The sequence below is a fragment of the Cibotium barometz genome, chromosome 1, assembly GCF_041138505.1.
Source record: "Cibotium barometz isolate CiBa-2024 chromosome 1, ASM4113850v1, whole genome shotgun sequence".
Taxonomy (NCBI): Eukaryota; Viridiplantae; Streptophyta; class Polypodiopsida; order Cyatheales; family Cibotiaceae; genus Cibotium; species Cibotium barometz.
In genome coordinates, this window is record NC_141046.1 from 28,358,136 (window position 1) to 28,383,015 (window position 24,880).

The 24,880-nt window shown below is 42.2% G+C and overlaps 1 protein-coding gene across 1 annotated transcript; it reads left to right on the forward strand.

The window, feature by feature from the left end:
• The first annotated feature begins 21,416 nt into the window (after positions 1–21,416).
• On the forward strand, positions 21,417–22,497 carry LOC147641829 (uncharacterized). Its single transcript, XM_086777374.1, has 4 exons — positions 21,417–21,519; positions 21,603–21,853; positions 21,935–22,009; positions 22,114–22,497. Exons 1-4 carry the CDS (start codon positions 21,417–21,419, stop codon positions 22,495–22,497), a joined length of 813 nt encoding a protein of 270 aa, XP_086633500.1.
• The last annotated feature ends 2,383 nt before the right edge of the window (positions 22,498–24,880 follow it).

Below are 24,880 nucleotides of genomic sequence, written 5' to 3' on the forward strand. Positions count from 1 at the left end.
CTTACATATGTGTCATAATGGAATCATTTTAATATTGCTCATAGTTTTTTACTAATAAACCTTGTACATTTTCAACTCTTCATCTTATGTGAAATATGCACCTCCTTTAAAGAACTCCCCTTCCTTACATATGTGTCATAATGGAATCATTTTAATATTGCTCATAGTTTTTTACTAATAAACCTTGTACATTTTCAACTCTTCATCTTATGTGAGCATTTACTCATTTTTGGGTATCTTCTTTTACAAATTGGATTTATCTCCTCCCTACACATGGATTGATGCTATTGGCCCATAGGAACCTTAATTGGACCATAATCCAAAAATTTCTGAAAATCTAGACCCTTAGGCTAAGGTCCTTTATACCCATTTTCAATTAATTTCAATTGCACATTGGAAAGTTCTTTTTGAATTTCTGTTTCAGGGGAACTTATTTTAATAAGATGAGATAATTTTCTATCCAAAAATATTAAAAATTTAAATATTCTCTCTCTAGAATATTTTCTCTCTCTAGGTTAAAACAGTTAGAAACAAGTCTTTTATATTTCTGAAGAGGGATTGATTACAGGGGAAGATGCTGGACATTTTGAGAGGCTGGGGAGGAATCTTACAAAGAGTGTACTGTGTGAAGTTGGGGGGAACATTGAGACCTTGTTCTTGTCCACTTGAGTCATCACTAATTGAAGACCATGCGGTTTTGAGCTCTCTTTTGCAATCTTGCATCATAGTTTTTTGTTCAACCTTTATCTTTGCACTTCCAACACTCTCTTTTGAATCTGTTTGAGACTTGAGTTTTTGTTTTGGTCTCCTTGAATTTTTGCAATTTTTGCTAATAGTTTTTAGCCTTTCTCCTGGTTGGAATCCATCTGAATCGTTTTACTTGGTCTTCGATACTATCTTGTGCTTGGACATAGTATAGATATCCATTCTTTCCTGAGAAGTGAGGTGGTGGTCAAGAGTGTTCATTCTTAAACTCCTCGTCTTCTTTTTGTATTCTCTCACGTCGTTCCCTCTCATCTTGTTTACGAATTCTCTTATGGCTCTTACAGCATTTACGTTTAGGTCGGCTTCGAGGGATCTCTACTTGAACCTCCCTTCCTCTCAAGAGTAGGCGTGCCTTTCCTAACTCTTCCTCGGGGATTATCACATCATCATCAAAATCAGAGTCCCGTCCATCTTCCTTATCAGCATCATTAGCAGATTCGAGTGTTAAATCCTCCACTGAGACTTCCTCTACATGCAGTGCTGTTGTGGATGCATCCCCATAGTACAAATCATCTAGAAGGTCATGTGGTTGTACCATTCGTATAGGAATAATGTCATATCCATCTCAGTCACAAAATTGAATTGGCTTAGGTAAAGCACATGTCGATAATGTTGCAAGGACATGACTCCATTCTAGGGGATCAATTAAGTGCTCAGGGAAGGGTTGTGGAATGTATGCCTCATCTGATACACTTCAATTACCCTTAAGTCTCAGTGTTGAAATCCTTACATGAGGCTCCACACATCCACAGATCTTCTCGCCCATCTGACAATGTACCTCTTGAGCCCTCAGATGAAGCAGAATCAAACTCATCTATTGGAGACCTTGTTACATCACGATATGAGTGATTCTTTAGGTTGACCCTTGTGATGACAGAATCATGTCAGAGGTACAAATAATTGTATCCCCAATCTTTAATCATTTGAAATTGTCGCATGAATGGTCTACCCAATATCACTTCATAGTTTGGATGCTTTCCAAAATCCACTACTGCAAATGTGTGCTCATATTCAATCCCACATGTGGTGACCAATATGTTCTCTAGCAGCCCAATGGGATGTTCTAAGCTTCCATCTGCTAGCTGCAAGCGCATCCTGGTACTCCTAATAGCTGGTTTGCCCCACTTTTCCCAAATGGACCTTGTCACAATGCCCACTCCTGCACCACTATCAAGTATTGCAGTTGAAGCTACTTTTCGCACTTCTAATGGGAGGGTAGCATTTCCCTGATCGTCCTCACAAAATTTTCCTACTTTGTTGATAGGAACTGGCATAACATGCTTTGTCTCAGGGTGTATAGTACATTGATGGTGACCCTTTTGTAGCAATACCTGCTCTGACAAACATGTGGCAATATCATTCCACAACTCTGGTTGAAGCTTTATCAAATCAAGCAAAGGTAAGGTACAAGCCACTGGTGCTGACAAAATAGCTTGCACGATACCCATATCCATCTCCTTTGTCAACTTTCTATGCATGGAGGGTATCCTCAAGGTTTGAGAATAGTTCTCATATTCTCCCAAATAAGATGGTAAGGTTTTCATTGTATGCTTACTTCTAGGAGAAACAATTGTTTGAACTTCCTCTCCTGGGTGCTTGGGCGGCTAGAGTTGTTTTCTGTGCCCCTGGCAAAATCCACTTCAGAGAATGGAGGTGAAATAATAGAGGACATATTCTCATTAACTTTCTCATGAACTGCTGCCCACATCTCATTTGCCATGTCCTCGTTAGCATCAATAACTTCATCATTGCATGGGAAGGCAAGACTAGGTGGTGGCAGAATGCCTTCTTTCAATGGGGTGTCAATTGGTGCAGACTTCTCGCCTATGAGCTTGTGAGATCAGCTCACTTTTCATTTCCCAACTTGATGACACTTCTGGTATGGTTTCTAATGTTGGCTTAAGAGAGGTGGGGCCCCGAGGGATAGGTGGAGGTGGGCCCTCAAGTATTGATTGAGCTTCCCTAATGAGTTGCTGATGTACAGCTAGATTGATCTTCTCCTCACGAGGGTTTGGGTATTCTTGAAGCTTCTTGGGTAGCTCAGATAAAGCTGCAATGCAACTTCTATGAGCATCAATGATGGCATCTAGAGTTTTGTTCACCTTATCCACAAAAACAGAACCCCCTGTAATAGCCTCATCTTGTTTAGCACTAGGCCGAGGTTGAGGTTGATGCTCCTCATGCACTTCTTGGGATGTAAAATCTTGATCCTTCATATTTTATTTAGAGACTTCTTGAGAACTAGTGGATGCTGCGGTTCTTTTTTCTCCGAGTGGTCCTTTTTCTATTGGAATGTAGGGTCTTGTCTAGATTTGCCTTTGCATCCCTAGTTTGAGGTGTCTCATCAGTCTGCATTTCGGCATTTCGTGTCTGTGATCTAGTCATGACTCTAAGTGGCACGACATCCTCATTCTCTGATGAAGGTGGCGATGGAACTGTCTCTACAAAGTTGAGTGAGACCTTTGGTTGAGAGGTGCCTTCCTCATGTGGTTTCAGCAAACAATCCTTTGGAAAGTGTTCTACACAACACCCTACACAACAATACCTTTCAATTGGTGGAAACTGTGGTACTGTTGTATTGGATCGAGCCGCTTGCCTTTGGCGATGTGGACAATCTCGAGCCCAATGGGCTTCTCCGCACACATAACAGGGGCCCATTAGTTTGGCTTCTACTTTCCTTTGTTGCCATTGACCTGAGGGGCCTGGAGTCCTAGGTTAGTAGCCGCCTAGCAACATCAAGGAATTTTGTTCCCCCAGTTGAGGCTCCAGTGCTTGGCTTGGATATGCGGGACTTTCAAAGAGATTTTTGTTGGATGAATATGATGCATATTCCTCCTCCACATAGCTTGGATTTACCTAGTCTCTACACATATTTGAATTGTCGTAGTCAACAAACCTCACAGGAGCAGTCCCAGGAGCAAGAGGTTGAGCTCCAAGTACAGGTCGTGTTTGCTCTTGTGCCATCGGTGGCTTACGTTCAAAATTAGTATACTGTTGACGCATTTGTGGAGCCACTACACCCCTTTGCTGCTCATGCTCTTGTCTCATTCTTGCAATGCGAGTACATTTCTGTGTGGTATGGGTATAATTCCAAGCACAGGCCTGGCACCACTTCTTTGTGGGTTGGTTTGTGACTAGAGGAGAAAAGGTATTACATTCTTCGGTTTTATGGTTACCGCCACATGCTCCACAAAGATGAGAACCTGTAGGTAGTACACTCCTCATTTGCCTGCTGTTGTTGTGGCTGCATGGGTGGGCGATAGGTTTGTCCCAATCTCCTTAGTACTAGGTTAGCTATCTGGTCTAGATTTACTATTGCGCTAGACCCTGAACTTTGGTCATCACCCCACTGATCTCTAGGTTGCACCTCAGGGCCAGTACCATCTTGGAATTTGAAGTTATCTGTGAAATCCATAGCATCATGGCAACACTCATTGAAATTTGTATGCTTCTTTGCATAGAGATGTGTGTGCAGTGTTGAATTTTTGAGTCCTTTTAAGAAGAGAGAAATTAATCGACTCTGGGTGGTCGACTCTGGGTGGGCTGCTCATCTTCTGAGCAACAATTAATGTACTGCTTCATCCTATTTACACAGTCTCTAACACTCTCAGTCTCGCCTTGCTTGAAAGAGTAGATGTTTGCTACTGTGTCATGCTGAATCCCCATCAAGGAAAAAGCAGCAATGAATATCTCTTCCAAAACTCGTAAAGAAGATTTGTCTGAAGCCTCTAGTGCCTGAAACCAAGCAAGGGCCTTTCCCTCAAGAGTGAGCCCAAATCCTTCGATTTGCGTATGCTTGTCAGCTCAAACTGCTTGCCTAAATGCTGCTACATGGTCATATGGATCTCCCGACCCTTCGTACTTCTTTACCAGTTTCTGAAGAGTTGATGGCCTTACTCGTCTTGAATACTCATCGTCGGGCCTACGGCCTCTCACTCTCAGTGGTTCCTCTCTTTGGTAAGATGGTCCATATGCATCCCAAATTGGTGTGGGTCCCCTATTACTTGCCTCACCAACCCCCTCCAAAGATCTTGTTACCCGCATTTCAGGAGGTGCATTTATGGGAGGCCGAGTTGGCTCCCCTAGCCTCCGATTGTCATAGTGAGAGAAACGTTGTTGTGGTGTGATCTGTGGTCGCACTTTTGGTGTAGGATAATATCTTGGTGCTAGAGTTGGGCTACTTGCAGTGGTCCACTTTGATGTTGAGGGTCCCTCTCTAGTGAACTCTCGTAGGGGAGGAGCAACAGTTTCTCCAAGAAAGGCTGTCTCTCTTGGTTTAGCTGTATTAGTTGAGAACACTTCCATGAATAATGGTTGTCCTCTCCACGTGAGCTCACGAATCTCCTTCCAATCTAAGGTTCGGTATTCATTGGCCCATTTATCAATGATTCGGTTCTTGTATCCTCCTACAAGCTTCTCGACTACCACCACAAGTGCTAGAGGAAGATCTAGCTCTGGCAATCTAGTTGTGGCATAATATCCTTCTAAAGGGTCCTTATAGACCTCTTGAAGTGGGTCATCCTGAAAGACTTTTGTCACTGGAATTTATCGTACAAACTCCCATTGGTTCTCAGCCCCCTGATCCATTTTGCTCTTGCCTTTCCTGTCCCTTTCCAAATTTAGATCTACAAAAAGTAAATCATCTATGGATGGCTTTGAGGACTGGGCATTGGATGGTCCAGGCATGTCTGGCTCAATGAGCCAATCATCTCTAGACTCCCTTTCTCCGGAAGGCTTCGATAAGTCTAGGAACTCACTCTTAGAGAGTCCTCCTAATTTGTCTACATTCTCTGGATGATAGGTGACTTCGTAGCGAACACCATCTCCGCCCATGTACATGTTACCATGGTCATTGACTAGAGGTGCTCTATCAAGCTCTGAGAAAAAGTCTGCAATCTTAATGAGATATCGTTGTTGTGGATCCCTAAAGATCTCAGCTCCTTGAGCATTCATGTAGACATATTGAAGTCTCACATTGAGTGGTAACCCCATGATGTCGGCTTCAAATGGATTAAAAGATCTTGTGGGTGTCCTATTTGGGGCTAATATTTGGGGCTAAGGGATGACTATTTGACAGCCCTAGATTGTCCATAGACAATGAGCTAGTTGTCCTGGAAAGGGTATCAGATTGGGATTCGGAAAAGGTTTGAGCAATATCTGCCAAATTTCCTACCGATTGGGTCCCACTTTCCTACGTAGGCACTCTAGAAGGTGCCCTAGACCCTATGGCAGTGTCTAGATGACGTCTCGACCGCAAGTGCATAAGGTCAAATTTTAAGATTTTTTCCAAAAATTTTCAAGTTGGCTCAAACTTTGCTAGGACCCATTTTGAACCCCCTCGAACACATTAGGCCAAAAAAATAGCGTATTTTTTAGGATCAAAAATCGCCCAAAATTTACCAGTTTTCCATACTAAACTCACTATGGGAAAATGGTTCCGGGACCAAAATTTTGACGATGGGTGTTTTCTAACTCCTCTCGAAAAGTTAGATAACCTCCCAATTTTTTGCAGCAGAAAATGAAAACTTTTCCAGACTCTTTTTTTGGGCACCCCTTTATCCGGTGCGATGGCGGTCTTTATGGTGCGGTGTGTGGGTCTCTCCACGCGGTGCACTGTTCACGCACAACTGCCTTCTTTTATTATTATTTTTTTCTTTTTTGAAGTGCATGTACAGTGAACTCAATGCGTGTGCAGCTGTGAGATTTGCAGCGAATTCAATGAGTGTGCAGCTGTGAGATTTGCAGCGAATTCAATGCATGTGCAGGGAACTCAATGCATGTGCAGCTATGAGATTTGCAGCAAATTCGAAATCCATGGCTACAATCCCACTCTCTCGCATTAATTGCTTTCGGCCTCCTTCCAACCGTGTTCCCGTGAGTGAACAATCATATCACAGGGATACAATGGGCAAAATATGCATGGGATGAACTCAATAAATTGTTTGGCACACAAGCTAAAAATTCAAAGATAAATCTGTTAATGCAATTCTACAAATTGGATATGAAGGAAAGTGAACCTTTAATCACACACTTGAACATATATAAAAGCATTAAGCAACAGCTGGCAGCTATTGGCAAAAAGGTAGAAGATGATGAGGCACTACTAAAGAGTGTGGACAAAGGTGAATATGAAAACATTGTAGCAACACTAAAGAATGTACCTGAATTGAAGCTACACGAGATAGAAGGAGCTCTACTAGAGCAAGAGAGCAGAGACAAAGAGAAGAAATGACTGACTTAACAGTAGGAGAAGAAAAAGCATTCTTCACCCGAGGAGGATTCTCTCGAGGGGACGAGGATGAGAAAGAGGCAGAGTAGGAGGAAGGACCTTCACTTGCCACAACTGTGGAAAGCCAGGACACATGGCAAGAGACTGCTACAATAAACCCAGTGGAGAAGGAACAACATCGGCAAACTTCATGGAGGCTCCAAAGGAAGTGGAGTCGGATCATCTTTTCTGAGAGAGAGAGAGAGAGAGAGAGAGAGAGAGAGACCCCACAACCCAATGTAGCCTACCCCAACAAAGTAAAACCACCTCTGAGCCACCGATGATATAGGCCACGTGGTAGATAGATGTATGTGTGAGCACTTTAGTCAAGGTCGCGGGCACTTGTAGTAGCCTTGGACACATAGAGAGAGAGAGAGTCAAGGACTATGAGTTTAGGGACTTGAGGCACTGGTCGTGGACTATCAAGTAAGAGAGAAACTTGGTACAGGGTCCAGGTGTGCTAAGTTAACTTGAGGGGAGGTATGCTAGGCACTGGTCGTGTGGACTATCAAAAGTAAGAGGGAAACTTGGTATAGGGTCTAGGTGTTCTAGGAGTATTCACTTGAGGGGAGGTGTTGAAATATACAAGTGAATAGGGTGTGTGTGGGAACAAGCCCTTGGCTAGAGGCTATAAAAGAGAATCTGTAAATGTGAGACAACCTATGAAAAGGTGAGAAGAATCTACTGGGAGAGAATAAAGGGTAGCATGAGAAGATTTAGGAAGTGTGGAGATATTCTGGGAGAGGTGGAGAGAATCAAGCAAAAGAGGTGGAGTGAATCAAGGAGAAATCAATGGGATTAGATGCTTGATGTAAACTCTATAAATTGAGGCATTGGCCTAATGAGAACTTGCTGGTTTTTTATTATCCATGCCTGCATTAAGCTATTTGTTAATTACTAATCATGTCTTAATTATTATCTAATCACTTTGTTAATGATATTGATTCTAGCATTTGATCCACCATAGCTCATCACATTGCTGTAATTTCAACACATCTGAACAGTCCTCCATGGGGATTTTAATTTTTCAGATTTTTAATTTATCAACCCTTAACTTGATCCACTGATCAAAAGTTAACAGTAGTAATTTGCCAGCACAATCCACTAGTCTCATAAGTAGTGATTTGCTGAAGTCATTAACGTCATTCCAGTTATGAACATCATCACAGGGACTCGTCCCATTCATCCTCATTGTGGTTTTGCTCGGCTTATTATATTTCAACCAAATTTCAGGAATCATCATTTTTCAATCAGAATCCAATTGAGGTGATTAGGTCACCACATGGTATTGGATTACTGCAGAGACAGTATGGCTTGGACATGTTGTCCAAGTATGGTATGACAGGCTGTAAGCCTATCTCAGTGTCATTGGATCAAAATGGCAAGTTGAGTACAGATTCAGGAGAGATTTTGGAGGATCCTACTATGTATAGGCGCATAGTAGGAAGCTTGATCTACATGACGATCACCAGGCCAGATTTGAGCTATGCTGTTGGGTTGGTGAGTCAGTTTATGCAGGTTCCTCGGAAGCCGCATTTGGATGCATTGAGACGCATACTGAGGTATGTGAGGTCTACTTTGCATTGTGGACTATTTTATGAAACTGGGACAGAGATATGTGTACATGGGTACACAGATGCTGATTGGGCTGGTAGTATCTCAGATAGAAGATCTACTAGTGGCTTCATATTTTCTTTGGGGAGTACTATTGTGACTTGGAGTAGCAAGAAGCAGCCTACGGTTTCTCTATCCAGTACAGAGGCCGAGTACAGAGGTGTTGCTATGGCAGCATGTGAGGTAGCTTGGTTGAGAAAGCTACTTGCAGATTTGGGTCGATCAATGGGTAGACAAGCTGTCATTTTCTGTGGCAACATTAGAAGTATACAGTTGGCCAAGAACCCAATTTTTCATGCTCGCACAAAGCATATAGAGGTCCATTACCATTTTGTCAGAGAGAAGGTTTTGGCAGGTGACGTTGACCTTGTTTATGTCAGCACACAGGATCAAGTCGCTGACATCTTCACCAAAGCATTGGGTACAAAGAAGCTCTACAGATTTAGGGCTTCGCTTGGTGTACATGAGATGGAGTTGAGCTTAAGGGGGAGTGTTGAGATATCGAGCTCATCTAGTGAGGCGGTGGACATTGATGACCCGTCTGGGGGATAGGCCGTCCCACACTTACACCACTGGCATGGTTGGTGGTGAGATCATGGGTGATATGCGGTCAGTGGGATAACAAGCTGTGTGATAGCCATTCTAGAGACTGGCATAGTTATAGCTCCAGCTCATTTAGTTGGGTTCACACTATAGAGAACCCTAGTAAGTATTTGGTTGAGTACCATTTCATAATGTGTACACTTATCTTTGTATATGGTGTGTTGAGTGTTGTGTGAGAAGAAGAAGAAGATTTTCAGCCTCTCACCTTGTGTGTTCTCTTTTAGGGTTTTGTGAGTGTGTGTGCTTGCAAGAGCTCAAGCTCTCTTCTCCCCTGCATCTTTTCAGTACCAACTACATTTTCAAGACTGGTATTATGACACAGCCTGCCACTCCATGGTCTATCAACAGAACCACTGGATGAGGACTCTCCTGGTCCACTCAATGTCTGTGATTGCTGACTTGCATTCTGTGCAACCACATTTCCACTTACATCAGTCCCCAACAACATCTTTTTCAGCAGCATACTAGCTAATCATCTCATCAAATACAACATCCTTGCTTACTCTCAATTTATGTGTAGTAGGATTATAACTGTTAGAAGTCATCTCCTGTCTTTATCAGACACACCAGGGCCTCTGTTAATGGATGTGTCCGCCCTGTATATAGGTGTTTTCTCATTTTTCCTCACTCCCCATTTTTTTTTCATTTTTTCCTATTTTTCCCATGGTGCGGGAGGCAGTTTTCTGCACCCCGGCTGATCGAGATGGTGGCCGACTGCTGCTGGTCGGATGATGTGGTTGCTAGCCGACTTCCCTGTGTAGTCCCCGACCTCTCCTGCACACACTGGCCGACTATGCGCAGCTGGCCGACTGTATGTATGGGCTAGTCGTGGACATGTAGGCCAAGTCGGCTATTTTTGCACAGGCCGATTGCATGTATGGGGCCATATAAAATGGCCCCATGGTCCCCACATCTTTGTATCCAGTTTTTAGGTTCGAGATCTTATGTATAGAGAACAGTTACACGCCTATCTCTCTCCTTCTCTTATGCTGTCTACTTTCTGCACTCTACTTATCTTAGATTTGGTTATCATCTCCGTTGCATATTTTGACATGGTATTAGAGCCCTAGGCTCTTGAAAGATGTTGGGAGTTTTTTGAGCAAGAGGGGGATTGTTGCGTTGCTGATTGGTGGACTGTTAGGGACTGTTCGGGAAGAGAAGTAGCAAGAGGAAGGCGGGCTAAGTGCTGGACAGCCACTTGCAGGTTTAAAGTTTTTTTTTCCACCCACCCACCCTTTTCATTTACATCCCCATGATGGCAGGTTTGTTAGAGCTGGCTTAGAAGCATGTGAAGATCCCAACCCTCCCCACGTTCCCTGTGGACCGTCAGTTCGACGGGAACAATTACGGCATCTGAAAGGTTATGATGGAGTCTGTGCTGGAGTTATATGACCTTGCTGATTTCATCGTTATCGGGGTTCCACGGCCGAAAGAGAGGAAAGGGAGTTACTGTCAAACGAAGAAGGACCGCGAGGCACAGACACAGATGTGGGATCATGTCAACGCTAGGGTCCGATCATTTATCTTCCTCAACTGCACACCGCAAGTAATATGACGCTCGCTAGAGGCATATGACAGCACTTGGCTTCTCTTTATAACAGGGTATCGCCCATGAAGAGGATTTCCATAGAAGTGCAGATGCGGGTTATGAACCGTGCAAAGTCGTCGACGATACGGGAGCACATTAACAAGCTGCAGGCCCTTTAGTAGGAAGTCCTCCAGGATGGAAAGGAGAGATCATCATAAGATATTTCCATTACTTTGCATTCTTGACCGCAGCTCTGTTAGCTTATTTCCATTACTTTGAATTCTTGACCGCAGCTCTGGCAATGGCTTAGCTTCCGATGCAGCACCTCTAGCTTTTGACCCTTTCTTGAGTGGCTCTTGCAAACGTAAAGCTTGTTGCAGAAACGGCAGGCCTCATACTAGAATGGGCCTACTTCTTTAGGTATGAAGACAGTCCGGGGCCTGTCCTTGGTAGCGGAGACAGTGTAGCTGGAGACGCCGAAGGAGATGGAGAGGGCGCCTGATGCAACGAGGGGCCCAATGGAAGGGTACACCTTTACCCGCCATCTTCTTCATCGCAATTGGAAGAGGAGCCGGAGGAGGTCTGCCGCGTGCGATGTCGTAGGCGTAAGGGGAGAAGGCCCGCCCGTGCAGGAGCCACGCCCTTCAGTCAATGTTGCTTCTCTAAAACCCTAGAAATATCTGCACAGTAGTAGGCAGTAGGCCTCTCTCGTGCGCTCTCTCTTCTCTGTAGAGGACCTGCGTGGACTAAGCCGCGCTAAAGAAACGGAGTTTTTCATTGTCAGTCATCGTCACCATCATGAGAGAAGGAGAAAGAGAGAATGAAATTATTGAAATCTAAGGCGGGGCCCCTTTTACGAGCGTAAAGTGTCGAGCGTGGCGAGCGAAGGAAAAAAAAAAGGGCCATCATCATTGCAATATCCAAACTATGAACCTCAAGGAAGCTTGTATTTCCCTATGAATAAAGATAAAAAGTGCACATCAAAGAAAAAATTGAAATTTAAATCCATTACAAACATGACTTTAAAGAAGATCCCAAAAAGAAATACATTATAAGTTTCATTGCAGTATGAATAAAGACAAAGGAAGCTTATATTTCCCTATGAAGACAAGTAAAAAGTGCACATCAAAGAAAAATTGAAATTTAAATCTCTTAAAGTAAAAATTACATCGTCAAGCCACTAGCAGCAATGCTTGCTACAACTCATTGCAATTTGCGAACAACACCAAAAATTAAATACATTGAAGGAGTTCCAACATGGACTATGCGCAATACCAAAAAGTAAAAATTACATCATCAAGCAACTAGTCGCAAAGCTTGCTGCAACTCTCTTTTAGTGAGGGCTGCTTGGTGAATAAACTTTTGGTGATCCACATTCAAGTCCAGCTCATGCATATAAATAAAGTAAAGGTGTTTGCAAGGCATGTATCTTTTGCCTTTGCGATCCCGATTTTGAAAGTCATCGCATGTGCAAGAAGGAAAAGCTGAAACAGTAACCAAGTAGTTTTGTCCTTTCTTGATGCTTCCTTCAGTCGATAAAGTGTATTCAACATGCTCCTTTGGCACAACAACCCTACACCCATGAACAGTGCAAATAAGCTCTGCAGCCCTTTTGATTCTATCCCACATTTCTTTGTTCACCACCCTGGCAACAATCACTAGCTTTCCATTGTGGTTCATGGGTCGCACATCAGCATCATCATGACTTGCAAGAGGAGTCCCTACTTGTTGATGTGCCTCTGCACTAATGTTCTTCAAATCAAAGCCTGCCTTTGACAATGCAGATATTTCTGTAGAATCCAATGAAGTTCCAATTGCAACGGGCCACACAGCAGGTCTAGTACTTGGTTTCTCGATTACATTGTGAGAGGGCTCCCAGGTATGGTCAACATTACTTCCACAAAACCATACAAATTGTTTCCTGGTTCCAGAGGGGATTTCAATGAGTCCCTCAAAACATGGTGCTGGCACTCCTAGTAATCCTGCCCTACCTTTTTTATCAATAAGTTCATTACATTTTCGTTTCTCATTTCTCAAGTATCCTTGGCACCGCACCTTACTCCCTGGTGTTGTCCTGATTGCCCACCTTGTTGAATGTATTTCCACCTCTCTCTCATTATGTACTTCCTGCAAAACATTCGGTGCACCGTGATGTTGTGTGTTGTAAGTGACATACTCATACTCTGGTCGGTGTGAATCTCCCTCTTTGATAGGATTCTTTAATACACCTCGTCTTTTTCGCCGAACAGACCTAGAATCACCATCTGCGGAGAGAGACCTATTGGCAGCCTCCAGCTCTACAGTAGCCTCATTTGTGAGATCAACAATTTCTCTTGCCGCAGGTGGGATTGCACTTGTTGAGGCCCGTCTCTTAAGTTTCTCCAATCCAGGACCACATCCAAGGTGGCCACCCTTAAGATAGCTATCATATTTTGACTGTTGGATTAGAGTATTCAAAAGGTCATTATAGCAAGCATTGTAGAGGGAAATGTATTTCACCCCATCATTGGATGCCAGCCAACTCCCATGCATAGACTCCGCCAAGTTTTCTCTTGGAACAAGGTACTTTTCATCTCCCTCCATGGCCTGCATATTTGAACAAATTTAAACATAAGATAAATGAATCAAAATTACAATGCAGGAGTCAACTCCATATTAGATTTTCTAACCTTGACCATGTATTCACCCCAGTGAGCTACTCTTGCATGCCACCATATTAACCATGTTTGCAAAGCTGAGATATTGGTTTTGTCAGCATGACCTTCTTGCAACCATGTCCAAAGATTGTCCAATTCCTGCTCAGCAGCCTCCTCCGATGGTGCTGCTTTCCATGCACGACATCGTGACTTGAACTCCTCTTGGCTATGAGAGGGAATGCATTTTTTTGCATGATGCTGCATGCTTTGCTCCCAATGAAAGGAGCAAGACCTCTGTCTTCCAACCATGACATTTTCAGGGCCTCCATTAAAAACTGTCCTAACTGCTCGCCAATTAGCCTGAGCCTCATCAGCCATGAATCCCTTGAAACATGCCTTTTTGTAACCCTTTTTCTCCATAACCATATTCAACAATGTCCAAAATAAAATCTGGGACTCTGTGTCCTCGACCTTAAAATCCCCTATTGCAATGGTCTGCATCTCTCGCACAAATGGATTATATACATGGCAAGCCATGGTCGTCCAGTCATGCATTCTCTTCACAAAGTCAAAGAACACCCAACAGCCACCTAACTCACCTTTAGGCCTCATTTTATTAACCAACTCTACTCCATTACCTGGTCCTTGGGTTGACATTTTAAAGACATGACACCTTTCGAAGCTTGACAACTCTATCTGCCCAGGGAATGCAATACTCTAAAAGTAATCAAACATCAATTTTGATTTGAGCTTTAGCAGAGCCTCAAAGTCACCACATGGATGTCCAAAGTCAACTTGTGTGTCTCTCCTCCAACGTGATAACCTTCTGTTGTCAAGAGCAGGTGCTAGTTTTGCCAGCAAGACACTTAAGTCTCTGTCAGACACTTTAACATCTCCTTCATGTTGTTGAAAAAGACAAGATTCCATGACAATCTCCTTTGCTAGTTTTAGTTGAAAAGATCTGGGTTTACCACCAATGTCTCTAGAAACCATTCTACTAACTCTTTCATGGACATTATCCAGAATTTGTTTAGAAACACCCTCTGCAAACTGGATGCATGTGGTGGCCAATATGTATGACACCTCTAGACACCTTTCTACCTGCAATCTCATTGGGAAAACAAAGCACCAGCTTGCATGTACATTGAGCGATGCAAGTTGGATATGACCTGCAATAAAAGCACTTAAGGCTTCCGAATCCTTCTGTTTTTGTTGAGCCCTCTGGACAAACTCTTGTTAACCGACCAGTCCAATGCTTCTCATTTTTTACTTTAGATCGTTGCAAGCCAGTGCATAAGTTGTTAAGGCATTGTAAATGGCCACCACACTTTCTGTATCTCACTACTCCCTCAAATCCAGATATGTTGCTTGTCATCTCATTTGTCCAAGTATGCCCATCCAACTTGCTTTCCATGCCAATGGTTCTTGTTGATGAGGGATTTGCATAGGGCAGCTCAAACATTATATTCCCATCATATCTATTAGGTAGCTCTGACACTTGTTTTATTTCATTAGCTTGCATAAAAGTGTTTCTCAATGAGTTTCTCAATGGAAGATTTCTGAGTAATTGCACTATACTGACTGTAGCATCATCGTCTTCTTGAAATGTGTCACCTGTAATCCTCTTTTCAACTTCAAGATCTGTAAAATCTTCATCTTGAGAAGGGATGCATGGCACCTTATCTCCACGAACAATAAATACCTTTCCAAACTGAAAATCCAGGTGAAACATTACTTCTTGTTCTCTAAGGTAAGATGCAAGATCAAAATACAGGCCATCATCCGGATCACCAGATATGAAGGTGGATGGATTCCTCTGTCAGGCCAAAATGTAAAGACAATTCTCTTTTGGACACCTCAACAAATCCAGCCATTGTTACGAACTCCATCTGATTGAGACCATTCTCATCCTGAACAATTGCTTTCTCCATTGTCAAGAACTCGTCGACCTGTTAGAGGCGACACTTCTTTTATAAAGAGTGTCCTTTTTATTTTTTGTTATGAGGCAAGATCTTTAATCAAATAATTATTATAAAAGGTTAAAAATAGCTATTATTTATAATATGTAGCATAAAGAGAATATATAACCGTATAAAACCAGGCAATCATGAATATAAGTTGTGCGTTAAACCCAACAAGTGTGTGTGTGTCATTCAAGCCGCCGCCTCCTTTTTAAAGAGAGTTAAAGAGAGATTCTCTAGATCCGCTTACCAGAGGGGGGTTGGGCGAGTGGTTACAGTGAATGGGTGGGTGAGTAAAGGACCTAGGTGCAACCTAGGTATCGAGGTATCGTCTGCCCTCTGTTGGGGTGGGTACTGTCTGCCCTCTGTTGGGGTGGGTCAAGCTCTTGATGATTTGAGCGTTTAATTCGGGTAAATGACAGAACGCTCTAGATGACAGAACGCTCTAGAGAGAGTATGCTTGGGAGAGATGTACAGAGAGAACGAGTGCTCAATAGGGAGCCTACAAAGTATTAAGGCTAAATAATATCTCCGGAGAGACAGAGAGAGAGAGAGCCCATAGAAAGGAATTAAGGCTAGAGATTGATGGACGCGAGTGTGGGAGACCCTGGAAAGTGAACTCGGATTAGAGAGAGAGAGAGTTAGAGAGAGTTAGAGAGCCTTTTATTTGGGTAGGTGTGTGTGAGTTAGAGCGCCTTTTACTCGGGTGAGACCCTGGAAAGTGAACTCGGATTAGAGAGTTAGAGAGAGTTAGAGAGAGTTAGAGAGCCTTTAATTTGGGTAGGTGTGTGTGAGTCAGAGAGCCTTTAATTTGGGTGTGTGTGAGTTTGTTGACTCTAGTTCGTTGCATCTCCCCCTGAGCAATCTCTTCAGCAAGTTCGTTCATCTGCGCCCGAGCAAGTTCGCTCTCCCGAACATTGCCTTCAGCCTCTGCGCCCGAGCATTGTCTTCCGCCTCTGCGCCACCCGAGTATTCTCCCGAGCATTGCCTTCAGCCTCTGCGTGGGACGAGGAGATCAGTGGGCAGCACACATGAAGCGTGGGACAAGGAGATCAGTGGGCAGCAGCAAGGTATTTCGAGTCCATTTCGCCAGCGAAATAGTGTGTGTGTGTGTTTGTGAGCAAGGCGAAGAATATTAGTGTGTGTGTGTGTTTGTGCGCTCGCCTCCTTCTATCATGCCCTACCGCTCATCTATGGCGTAGACAACTCATGTATGGTGGATGTAACTTAGGCGTAGAGATATGGTGGGACAACAATGCATATAGATATGGTGATCAACCAAAAACACACACCCACACTATTTCGCCAGCGAAATAGTGTTTGTGTGTGTTTTTGTGGTAACCAAAACTCACACACACACTATTTTGCCAGCGAAATAGTGTGTGTGAGTGTGTTTGTGTAGACAACATGCACTTTTGATGCGAGTCTAAACCTTGTGAGCCTAAACTTTGGTCACTTTCCTCTCATCTGATCAAGAATAAGAAAAGAACCTATGAGATAAATCTTGATTCCACCACTCAAGTCACAACAGCCATAAACTAGGTTAATAAAACTTCATGAGAGGGAAATGTGAGCCATAAGACCATTCGATTGGGCAAGGCATTTGTCAGCAGTTTGTTGGGTGATGAATCGCAGAGCACATGAATTGAGTTTTTATAAACTTATTGGACATGTAGTTACATGGTGTATTTAAGACTCACTAGCATGGAAAGCTAGTCCATGCCTTGGGAATTCAAATACACGTGTAGCCTGTGTAGGGGCTCATTGAATCTATGATACTAGAGACAGACAAGCTAAGGATAGAGTTAACTCTAATCTTCACCTTGTTGGATGATGATGAATGACCATATGAAAGATGGCTCAAGAGGGGTAAAATTGGCAAAGAGAAATCAGAGTGTGCTCAGGCGTGCATGACACAATAAGGACCATACATGTGCTAAAATTAGGCAACCCTACCAAAGGGGGCTTGGCCGAGTGGTTAAAGTGAATGGGTGGGTGAGTAAAGGACCCAGGTTCAACCCCCGGGAGGTATCGTCTGCCCTCTGTTGGGAAGGGTATTGCCAAAAAAAAAATAGGCAAGCTTTCCAAGGTGTTGGGACACATGACCACCGACATCAGAAGAACTGCCATTATGCCAGCACTGCAGCACCAATAGAAACATGCATGAGCATTGGAGGGATAGCTGATAGCTCATGAGGGCAAGTAGGGGCAAGATATGGCACAAGAGCAGTAAGTATTTGGCTACTGGGGAGGCGACTGCCTTCCCTATATTATGAGGGAAGGACTGCCTTATCTACGGACACTCACCAGAGCTATAGGAGTACAATTGTCAGAAAAGTTTGGACAATCAGAACTACACACACACACACACACACACACACACACATGCCTTTCCTCCCCTACGTCTACCCTAGAGTGTCCGCCGACTATGATGATGGGTTCTGCTAAGAACAAAAACTGGAGGATATACACTACAGGAAACCAAAAACACACACCCACACTATTTCGCCAGCGAAATAGTGTTTGTGTGTGTTTTTGTGGTAACGAAAACTCACACACCCACACTATTTCGCCAGCGAAATAGTGTGTGTGAGTGTGTTTGTGCGCTCGCATTTTCGTCCCGAGGCGTAGACAGCCTGCACTTTTGATGCAATAGAGGTGTGGCGGATCCAAATTACAGACAATCAAAAACACACACCCACACTATTTCGCCAGCGAAATAGTGTTTGTGTGTGTTTTTGTGGTAGCCAAAACTCATACACACTATTTCGCCTTTTCATAGTTTGCAGGATTATGTCGTGATGGCCAAGCTCAGAAGATTATCAAAAACACACACACACACTCATTGCAGATTATCAAAAACACACACACACACACTATTTCGCCAGTGAAATAGTGTTTGTGTGTGTTTTTGTGGTAACTAAAACACACACATACACTATTTCGCCAGCGAAATAGTGTATGTGTGTGTTCTTGTGAGCATACCTATCTATCCTCCACTCAATGCAATGTGGAAACCTTCCCAACTTGGAGTACACATCCATCCTCCACTCAATGCAATGTGGAAAGGTATTTGTGATGAAGACTTTTTCGATTTGAATTGAAGGGCATGTGTAGAGCGGTGATGATGAAGACGAGAGAGGCAAAATATTTGCCTTAGGTAAACACTATTTCGCCAGCGAAATAGTATGTGTGTGTGTGTGTTTGTGAACAGGGCGAAGACTATTTCGCATGTATGTGTTATGAAATTTTTCTTATGCCTTGAAATTTCCTCGTTTTGGTTAATTGAGGTGCATGAATGCCTTGAAATTTGTGAATTTGTCTTATGCAACTCTGAATGCATGTAATGTCAAGTTTTTTTCCATCCTTATGTATTTCGCTGGCGAAATAGTGTTGCAAAGAACAATGTCTTGTATAATCACTTGCTCTTAATGTCTTTTGTAGTCACCTGCTCTTGGAAAAAGGAAGACATCAACGGCCAAGAATGTGGGAAGAAAGCGAAAATCTCCACCTAGTGATGGCAGTGAAAAGACCATTGAAATGGCAGAGAGTGGTCAAGGGAGTCACATTCAAAAGGAAGTTAGCAAAGAAGCTGGAGACAAAGTTCTAACTGAGCCTTTCATACCGATTCAACAACAGGTTGATGCTTCTAGTGACAAGGATGAGAAAGATGTGGATGATCTTATTCCACAATCCATCATCAAGCCACATGGGTCTGAGTTCATAGACAGCTTGGCACTTAATCAGGGTTCCATGCCTCCATTGATCCCTCTGTGTAGATGCTTGGTCAATGAGAGGGTGCGAGAGCGTCGAAAAGATCTCTCATTGTTAAAGAAGGTTTTTGAAGAGGAAGGATATTTGATGATGAAAGGTATGTTTGTTCTCTCCATAAATCTACCAGATGGCAGCACAAAGGATGTGGATGAAGATATCATGAAGACATGGGACAAAAACTGGCAGCTTATCAATGAAGAGTTTGAGGAGGAGATTGCATCTAAAGATGAGTGGTCTATGTTAAGTGGAAAGATGTTTTATGTTTGGGAGGGAAATCACAGGACCGCTTCTTGGCTTGAGAGCATCAAGGAGATGTATCGTAATGATAAGAAGAAACATGTTCGAGTCATGGCGCAATTCATTGTGCCTAATCAACAAGATGAGATGAGGCTTATCGCTGCACTTCAAAGAATAAACATGTGAGTATTACACATTTTGTAAATTCAACATTGTATTTATGGTTGTTTTGATTAGTTCTTATGGTTGTTTCTATTTATTTCATGAAGAATGAATGAAGAGGCTATTGTAAAGACAAACCTCAAAGATTACTTATTCCATACAAGCACGGTTTGCTCTCTTGATCCATCTAATTTCGCTAACTCCTTCACGGAAGAAGATAAGAGGTCGATGGAGAAGGCCAGGTCTAGGGAGGCACAATCTGGAAGGCGAGTTTGGTATCCTCTCACTCAAGCTATTCTTGGACCCATTGTATATGGGGTAAGTACTTAATAAAGGTGGTTAAGAATGTTACTTTGCTATCTTTGTCATTAAGTGTTTTTTTAATGGCTGTTATTTTTTGAAGAATAAATGGAAATCAGATTTAGAATTGGCAATTAAGAAGATTCCCTCAAGCTTGGCAAAGGATGAGCGTATTAAGGCTGAGACACTAGCTAGGAGGAGTGTCGTTAAATCCTATTATAGAAGGATGACACGGGTTTGTATCTTCTACTTTTGGTTCTTTGGCATCACAAGCATTTCTTCTTCTAATTCTTTTCTGTTGGTGGCACAGAATCTTTCGGTGGTAAATCCATCTAATTCAGAGGAGTGGTTCAATGTATTATGGAAGCTGCCCTTTGAGGATGAGAAGTTTAAGATCTCAATTGAGAAACTTTATGCCATTTCTAGTGCTGCTTGTTCCCAAAATCTCAAGCTGAAAATGTTAAAGATGTTAGGTGCAGATGAGAATTTTCGGCAGAGCTATGGTATGCCACTTGGAGATCACGACTACATTCCTTGGCTTGCAAAGGAGGTTTGGATGGATCAGGTATTGGAGGATGCCACACGGCTTCTACACCAAGTGGTAGATTCTACTCAGGGGGTGAATAAGGTGGAGCTACCTGCCGATGTGCACATAGAGACTTATTTTGCAGATATTGTAAACCGTTATAGAGGAGTGCTGTTTTATGAACTCCAGAAAGAGATGAGTGTGGCAACTCCGCCGGCCAACCATGTGGATCTGAAAAACTCCTCAAGACAGTTGGTTTATAGGTAATTCTCTTTTTGCATTGTTTCTTGAAATCTTATGAACCGTGTTTATTTTTTAGTTGATTTATTATATCTCTTTTGTAGGTTTTTAATGCATCTAATAGCCAAGAAAACAATCAATGGTCTGCCTGACATATGCAAGGCTTGGGTTGTGATTTCTCCTCCAACCTATAGTATGTATACCTCTTCCATCTTTCGTGAAGGTAAAGATCCTAATGGAGTCTTTATCTTGAAGGATTGGGAGAGAAAGCATTGCCCTTGGTGGATTGACATGAAGAAAGGAGAGTGCCTAGAGGAGGAGAAGGAGAGATACCTTCAACATTTAAAAGGAGAATGCAAATCTGATTCTGGGTCATCAGGCGAGATGTCAGAGGAGCAAAGGAAGAAAATGGAGGCAGAGTTGAAATCTATCAAAGAGAGAGAAGAGCTAGAGATGCATGCTTTGGGAAAAAACAAGGGGCGTCCCTCTCAAAAAAAGGGAGATGTAATAAAAGGTAACATTGGGTTCTTCTGGATTGTATTTAAATATTTGTTTTTAATAGTTTTCTAGATTTTATTAATTTGTTTTTTTGTTGGACATACTATCTATAGACACCCATAATTTGGAGAGTCCTATAGCACACAAGACAAGTACCAAGGGAGCTATGGTGTATGCTCCACTTTCTAGCTTTTTGTTCGTGGAGAAGCATGGAGTCAAAAATCATTCCAAGGTTTGGATTTACGATTACATAGTGCTTGGAAAAGAGTTTGCATCTGGAAACTTCAATGAGGGGTTTGCTTTTATGAGGGAGTTTTATGTGCGTTTGGGTGGAGGTCCAAAGATGAGAAATTCCAAGCCAAGTAGTTGGAGTGTTGACCTTACTTTCATTGATCTTCCTACTACTGGTAAAACTTTTTTAATGTATACTCCTTTTTTGTGATGGTGTTTGTGTAAAAGGAACTTGCTGACATACATGATTAATATGCAGGTTTGCCTATTCATGGGTTTCAAGGTATTCCACAATGGAATGTCCTTACAGATGACCACATGAAGTTCTCTCTATTGGCGGCATCATGTGTTATGGAGGATATGGGATGGGTCTTAGTGTTTTGCTTGAGTTCTTCTCTTGTTTCTGTGGAGCGCTTTGCAAAGCGTACAGGCTTGGAGCTAGGTTTCAGATGGATTATGGAGAGCTCTGAGTCATTATCTCTGCTACAAAAGCATGGACATATGCAAAAGGTTTAAGACTATTCACTTGAATGTTAATTCTTGCTATTTGTCATCTAATATTGTGTTGTTTTTTCTTTGTTGCCTGTATAGGTGAATGTATTTTATGCTTTGGCATTCCACAAGAGGGGAAAGGATCCTCCTTTCAATAGTGAGAGTGCATTAAAGGTTGAATGACACTTTCAGTACTTATTAGGAGTGCATTGAATTTAAATGATTGGAGGTTACTTTTGAATGTGATCACTTAATACTATGTGTATTTCAATTTGTAGGTGGGAAATATTTTGCAACAGGACCTCTCTTGTGAGATTATTGGTCATTACTTACCTTCAAGCAATAGAGCACGACGTGGTGGAAAAAGTGGTAGTTGGCGAGGGATTCTAGAGAGGAGTCCCTCTCATATGCTTATGTTTACTGAGGCTCTTTGCCCACGAACAGGTACAATATTGGAGTTGGGGGCTGGGACAGGGCCTATATTAAAGGCATCTATGCACACCGGTCGTGGTTGCTTGGTCATTGATAATGATGAGGAGATATGCAAGGATTACCTTTCACCATATATAGAGGAGATCTATGGCACAAAAAAGGTGGCAGACCTTGGAGAAAGTGACACATCCTCTGGTGATTATGAAGTGTATGATGCACCATCCGACTAGTAAGTAAAACATGCATGTCTTTCTATTACATTTTTCTTTTCTCTTTTTCTTTGATGTTGTCATGGAAGTTTACAGTGAGTTACCATGTTATGCAGAGGCAATGGCAATACACATGACAAGCACCATATCGTATGATCGATCATTGGGACGGGAGAAACGTAGGAGAAGGTGTATTTTTCTTGATGATGAAGCAAATGAGAAGTAGTCTTTTGCATAGCGCTATTTTTGGATTATGTGGATTCATGCTTTCCTGTCCCCCCTCACAGACTCATAGCTTCATTTTTTGAGCTTGATAGATGATGTATTACTTGACTCTTGTATTAGGTGGATTGCAGGTCTATGTCATAAAGGATTCACAAGCCATTCTCTTGTTTTGTTGGTACTTTTTGTAGCTTGATGATTAATGTTTTTCTGTAGCTTCATAAGATACATGAGTATGTTTGAGGCTAGAGATGTTAGAACCCTGAAATCATGCACATCGCATGAATTTGGTTCTCACTTGAACTAAAGAACAATGAACCTTCTTGTTGGCAACTTAGATGATTTAATATCACATTCATGGACCTTTACTAAAATTGCACATAGTCCTAGACATGATGAAATTTGCCCAATATATCTCTTAAATCCATCTATAATACTTTTGTTGATGATGCGTTTTTCAAAATTTTTCTTTGTATTGATTACAAACATGTAACAAGGACCTAATTGTTTGCCTATTTATTTCCTTTGATGCATCTTCCATGTGCACCTTGGTTGAGGGTGTCACACTTTGCACTAGCTCCATCTTTTCATGCATTGGATCGTGTTGCTCTCCTGGACAATCCTATAGCCCCCTCTTCCCCCTTGGACTAGTCCATCACGTAGACTCACAAATTGGACTACCCTCTTTTTGAAGCTTCTTGTTTGTGCCACCTTACACTTTCTTATTGTCTTAAATACATATGACCTTAATTATTGATAGATGATGTCTTCTTAAATTCAAACCCTCCTTATCATTCATAGTAAAACTCAGCTTTTATCTTCTCATGAAGGAGCACTTCTTGAGTTTGGATATATGCAAGCTTTATGCATAAGTCTACCTATATGTGTGAGTAAGGTGTATATGTGAGATCCCATGTATCTAAGAATATTTAAAATGATGCTTTGGACAATCTTTAACAAACTAACCTTGTTGCATTCCAGTTCTATGTCATGACATGCCAGTTTGCATTCTTCTTTATTGTTATTAAACAACTCCAAGCAGCCAACCAGTTAAAGCATATTCTTGTGGCTCCTCTTTCAGGAGGTATTGTATTTCATAGGGAAATAAGGTTTTATTATTATCTCGGAATTGTTGCTCATAAAATACCCTTGCTCGCAACGCTCATTGGTTTACGCTCATTGTATTGACGCACCCTGATGGAAATCTAAAAGCAGTTGAGAGAGAAAGACAGAGATTTAGATTGTTAAAATCTAACTCTTGCTTGAATCATAGAAGCTTCTCAGCTACAACAATACATTGTGTTCAAAACCTTAAAGAATACCAAATCATAGAATTTCAACCAACAGAAGAATCTAAAAGCAAGCTTCGAGAGCTCAAGACCTTTCCGTATGTAGAGAGCCAACAAACATTATGGTTGATCTAGAATCAAGAAATAATCATGCATGCTACTAGTCTTGCAAGAATTATGTATGTATTAGGCATTTGACTTCTAATCAAGAGCTTATGGACAAGGAGAAGATTGAAGCTTCTCATCCCATTGTGGTAGTGTTAGCATCACCTTGCTAACATGGGAAAAACACATGCTCCTACATACATAGCCATGTGAGCATGGAGTAGGAGACATGGATCAAGAGCAGATAAAAGACACAAGATAAACATACAAGCATAACAACATAACATCATAGTGTATTCCATATCCATGTATGACATATTGTATGTACAAGAATCATGTACATACGATAGTCATAGTCATGTCATGTCATATCATATCATATCATAACATATCATGTCATGTCCAATTTACATACAAGAGGGGTTTTATATAGTCATCCAACCATGTGACTCTTAGGATATCCATATAGCTGTTGGGCTACCCATGTGCCTATTGGGCTCCCATAACCTCCACAAGATTCTAACTCCCCACTAGCCCTCTTGTAACCACTTCTTGATATGACATCTTGTAATACCCAAATCTTACAACTCATTAGCCTAAGCTAATGCTACTAATGCTAGGGGGTGTTCACACCCAAGATAATGCCAAAAATGCTAGGGGGTGTGCACACCCGCCAACACCTATAGAACACCTTTCTGGCTCCAGCCGACCCCCCAAACTCTTGCTCGAGCTATCCAAGGACAAACTTCTTGTTGACCTAATCCTAGTCCCTGCATTTAAATGAAAAC

Coding starts and splice junctions, on each gene's coding strand:
- LOC147641829 (XM_086777374.1), top strand. CDS start 21,417: ATGAGGGAGTTTTATGTGCGTTTGGGTGGAGGTCCAAAGATGAGAAAT. Junction 21,520..21,602: donor CATTGATCTTCCTACTACTG/GTAAAACTTTTT, acceptor ATTAATATGCAG/GTTTGCCTATTCATGGGTTT. Junction 21,854..21,934: donor AGCATGGACATATGCAAAAG/GTTTAAGACTAT, acceptor TTGCCTGTATAG/GTGAATGTATTTTATGCTTT.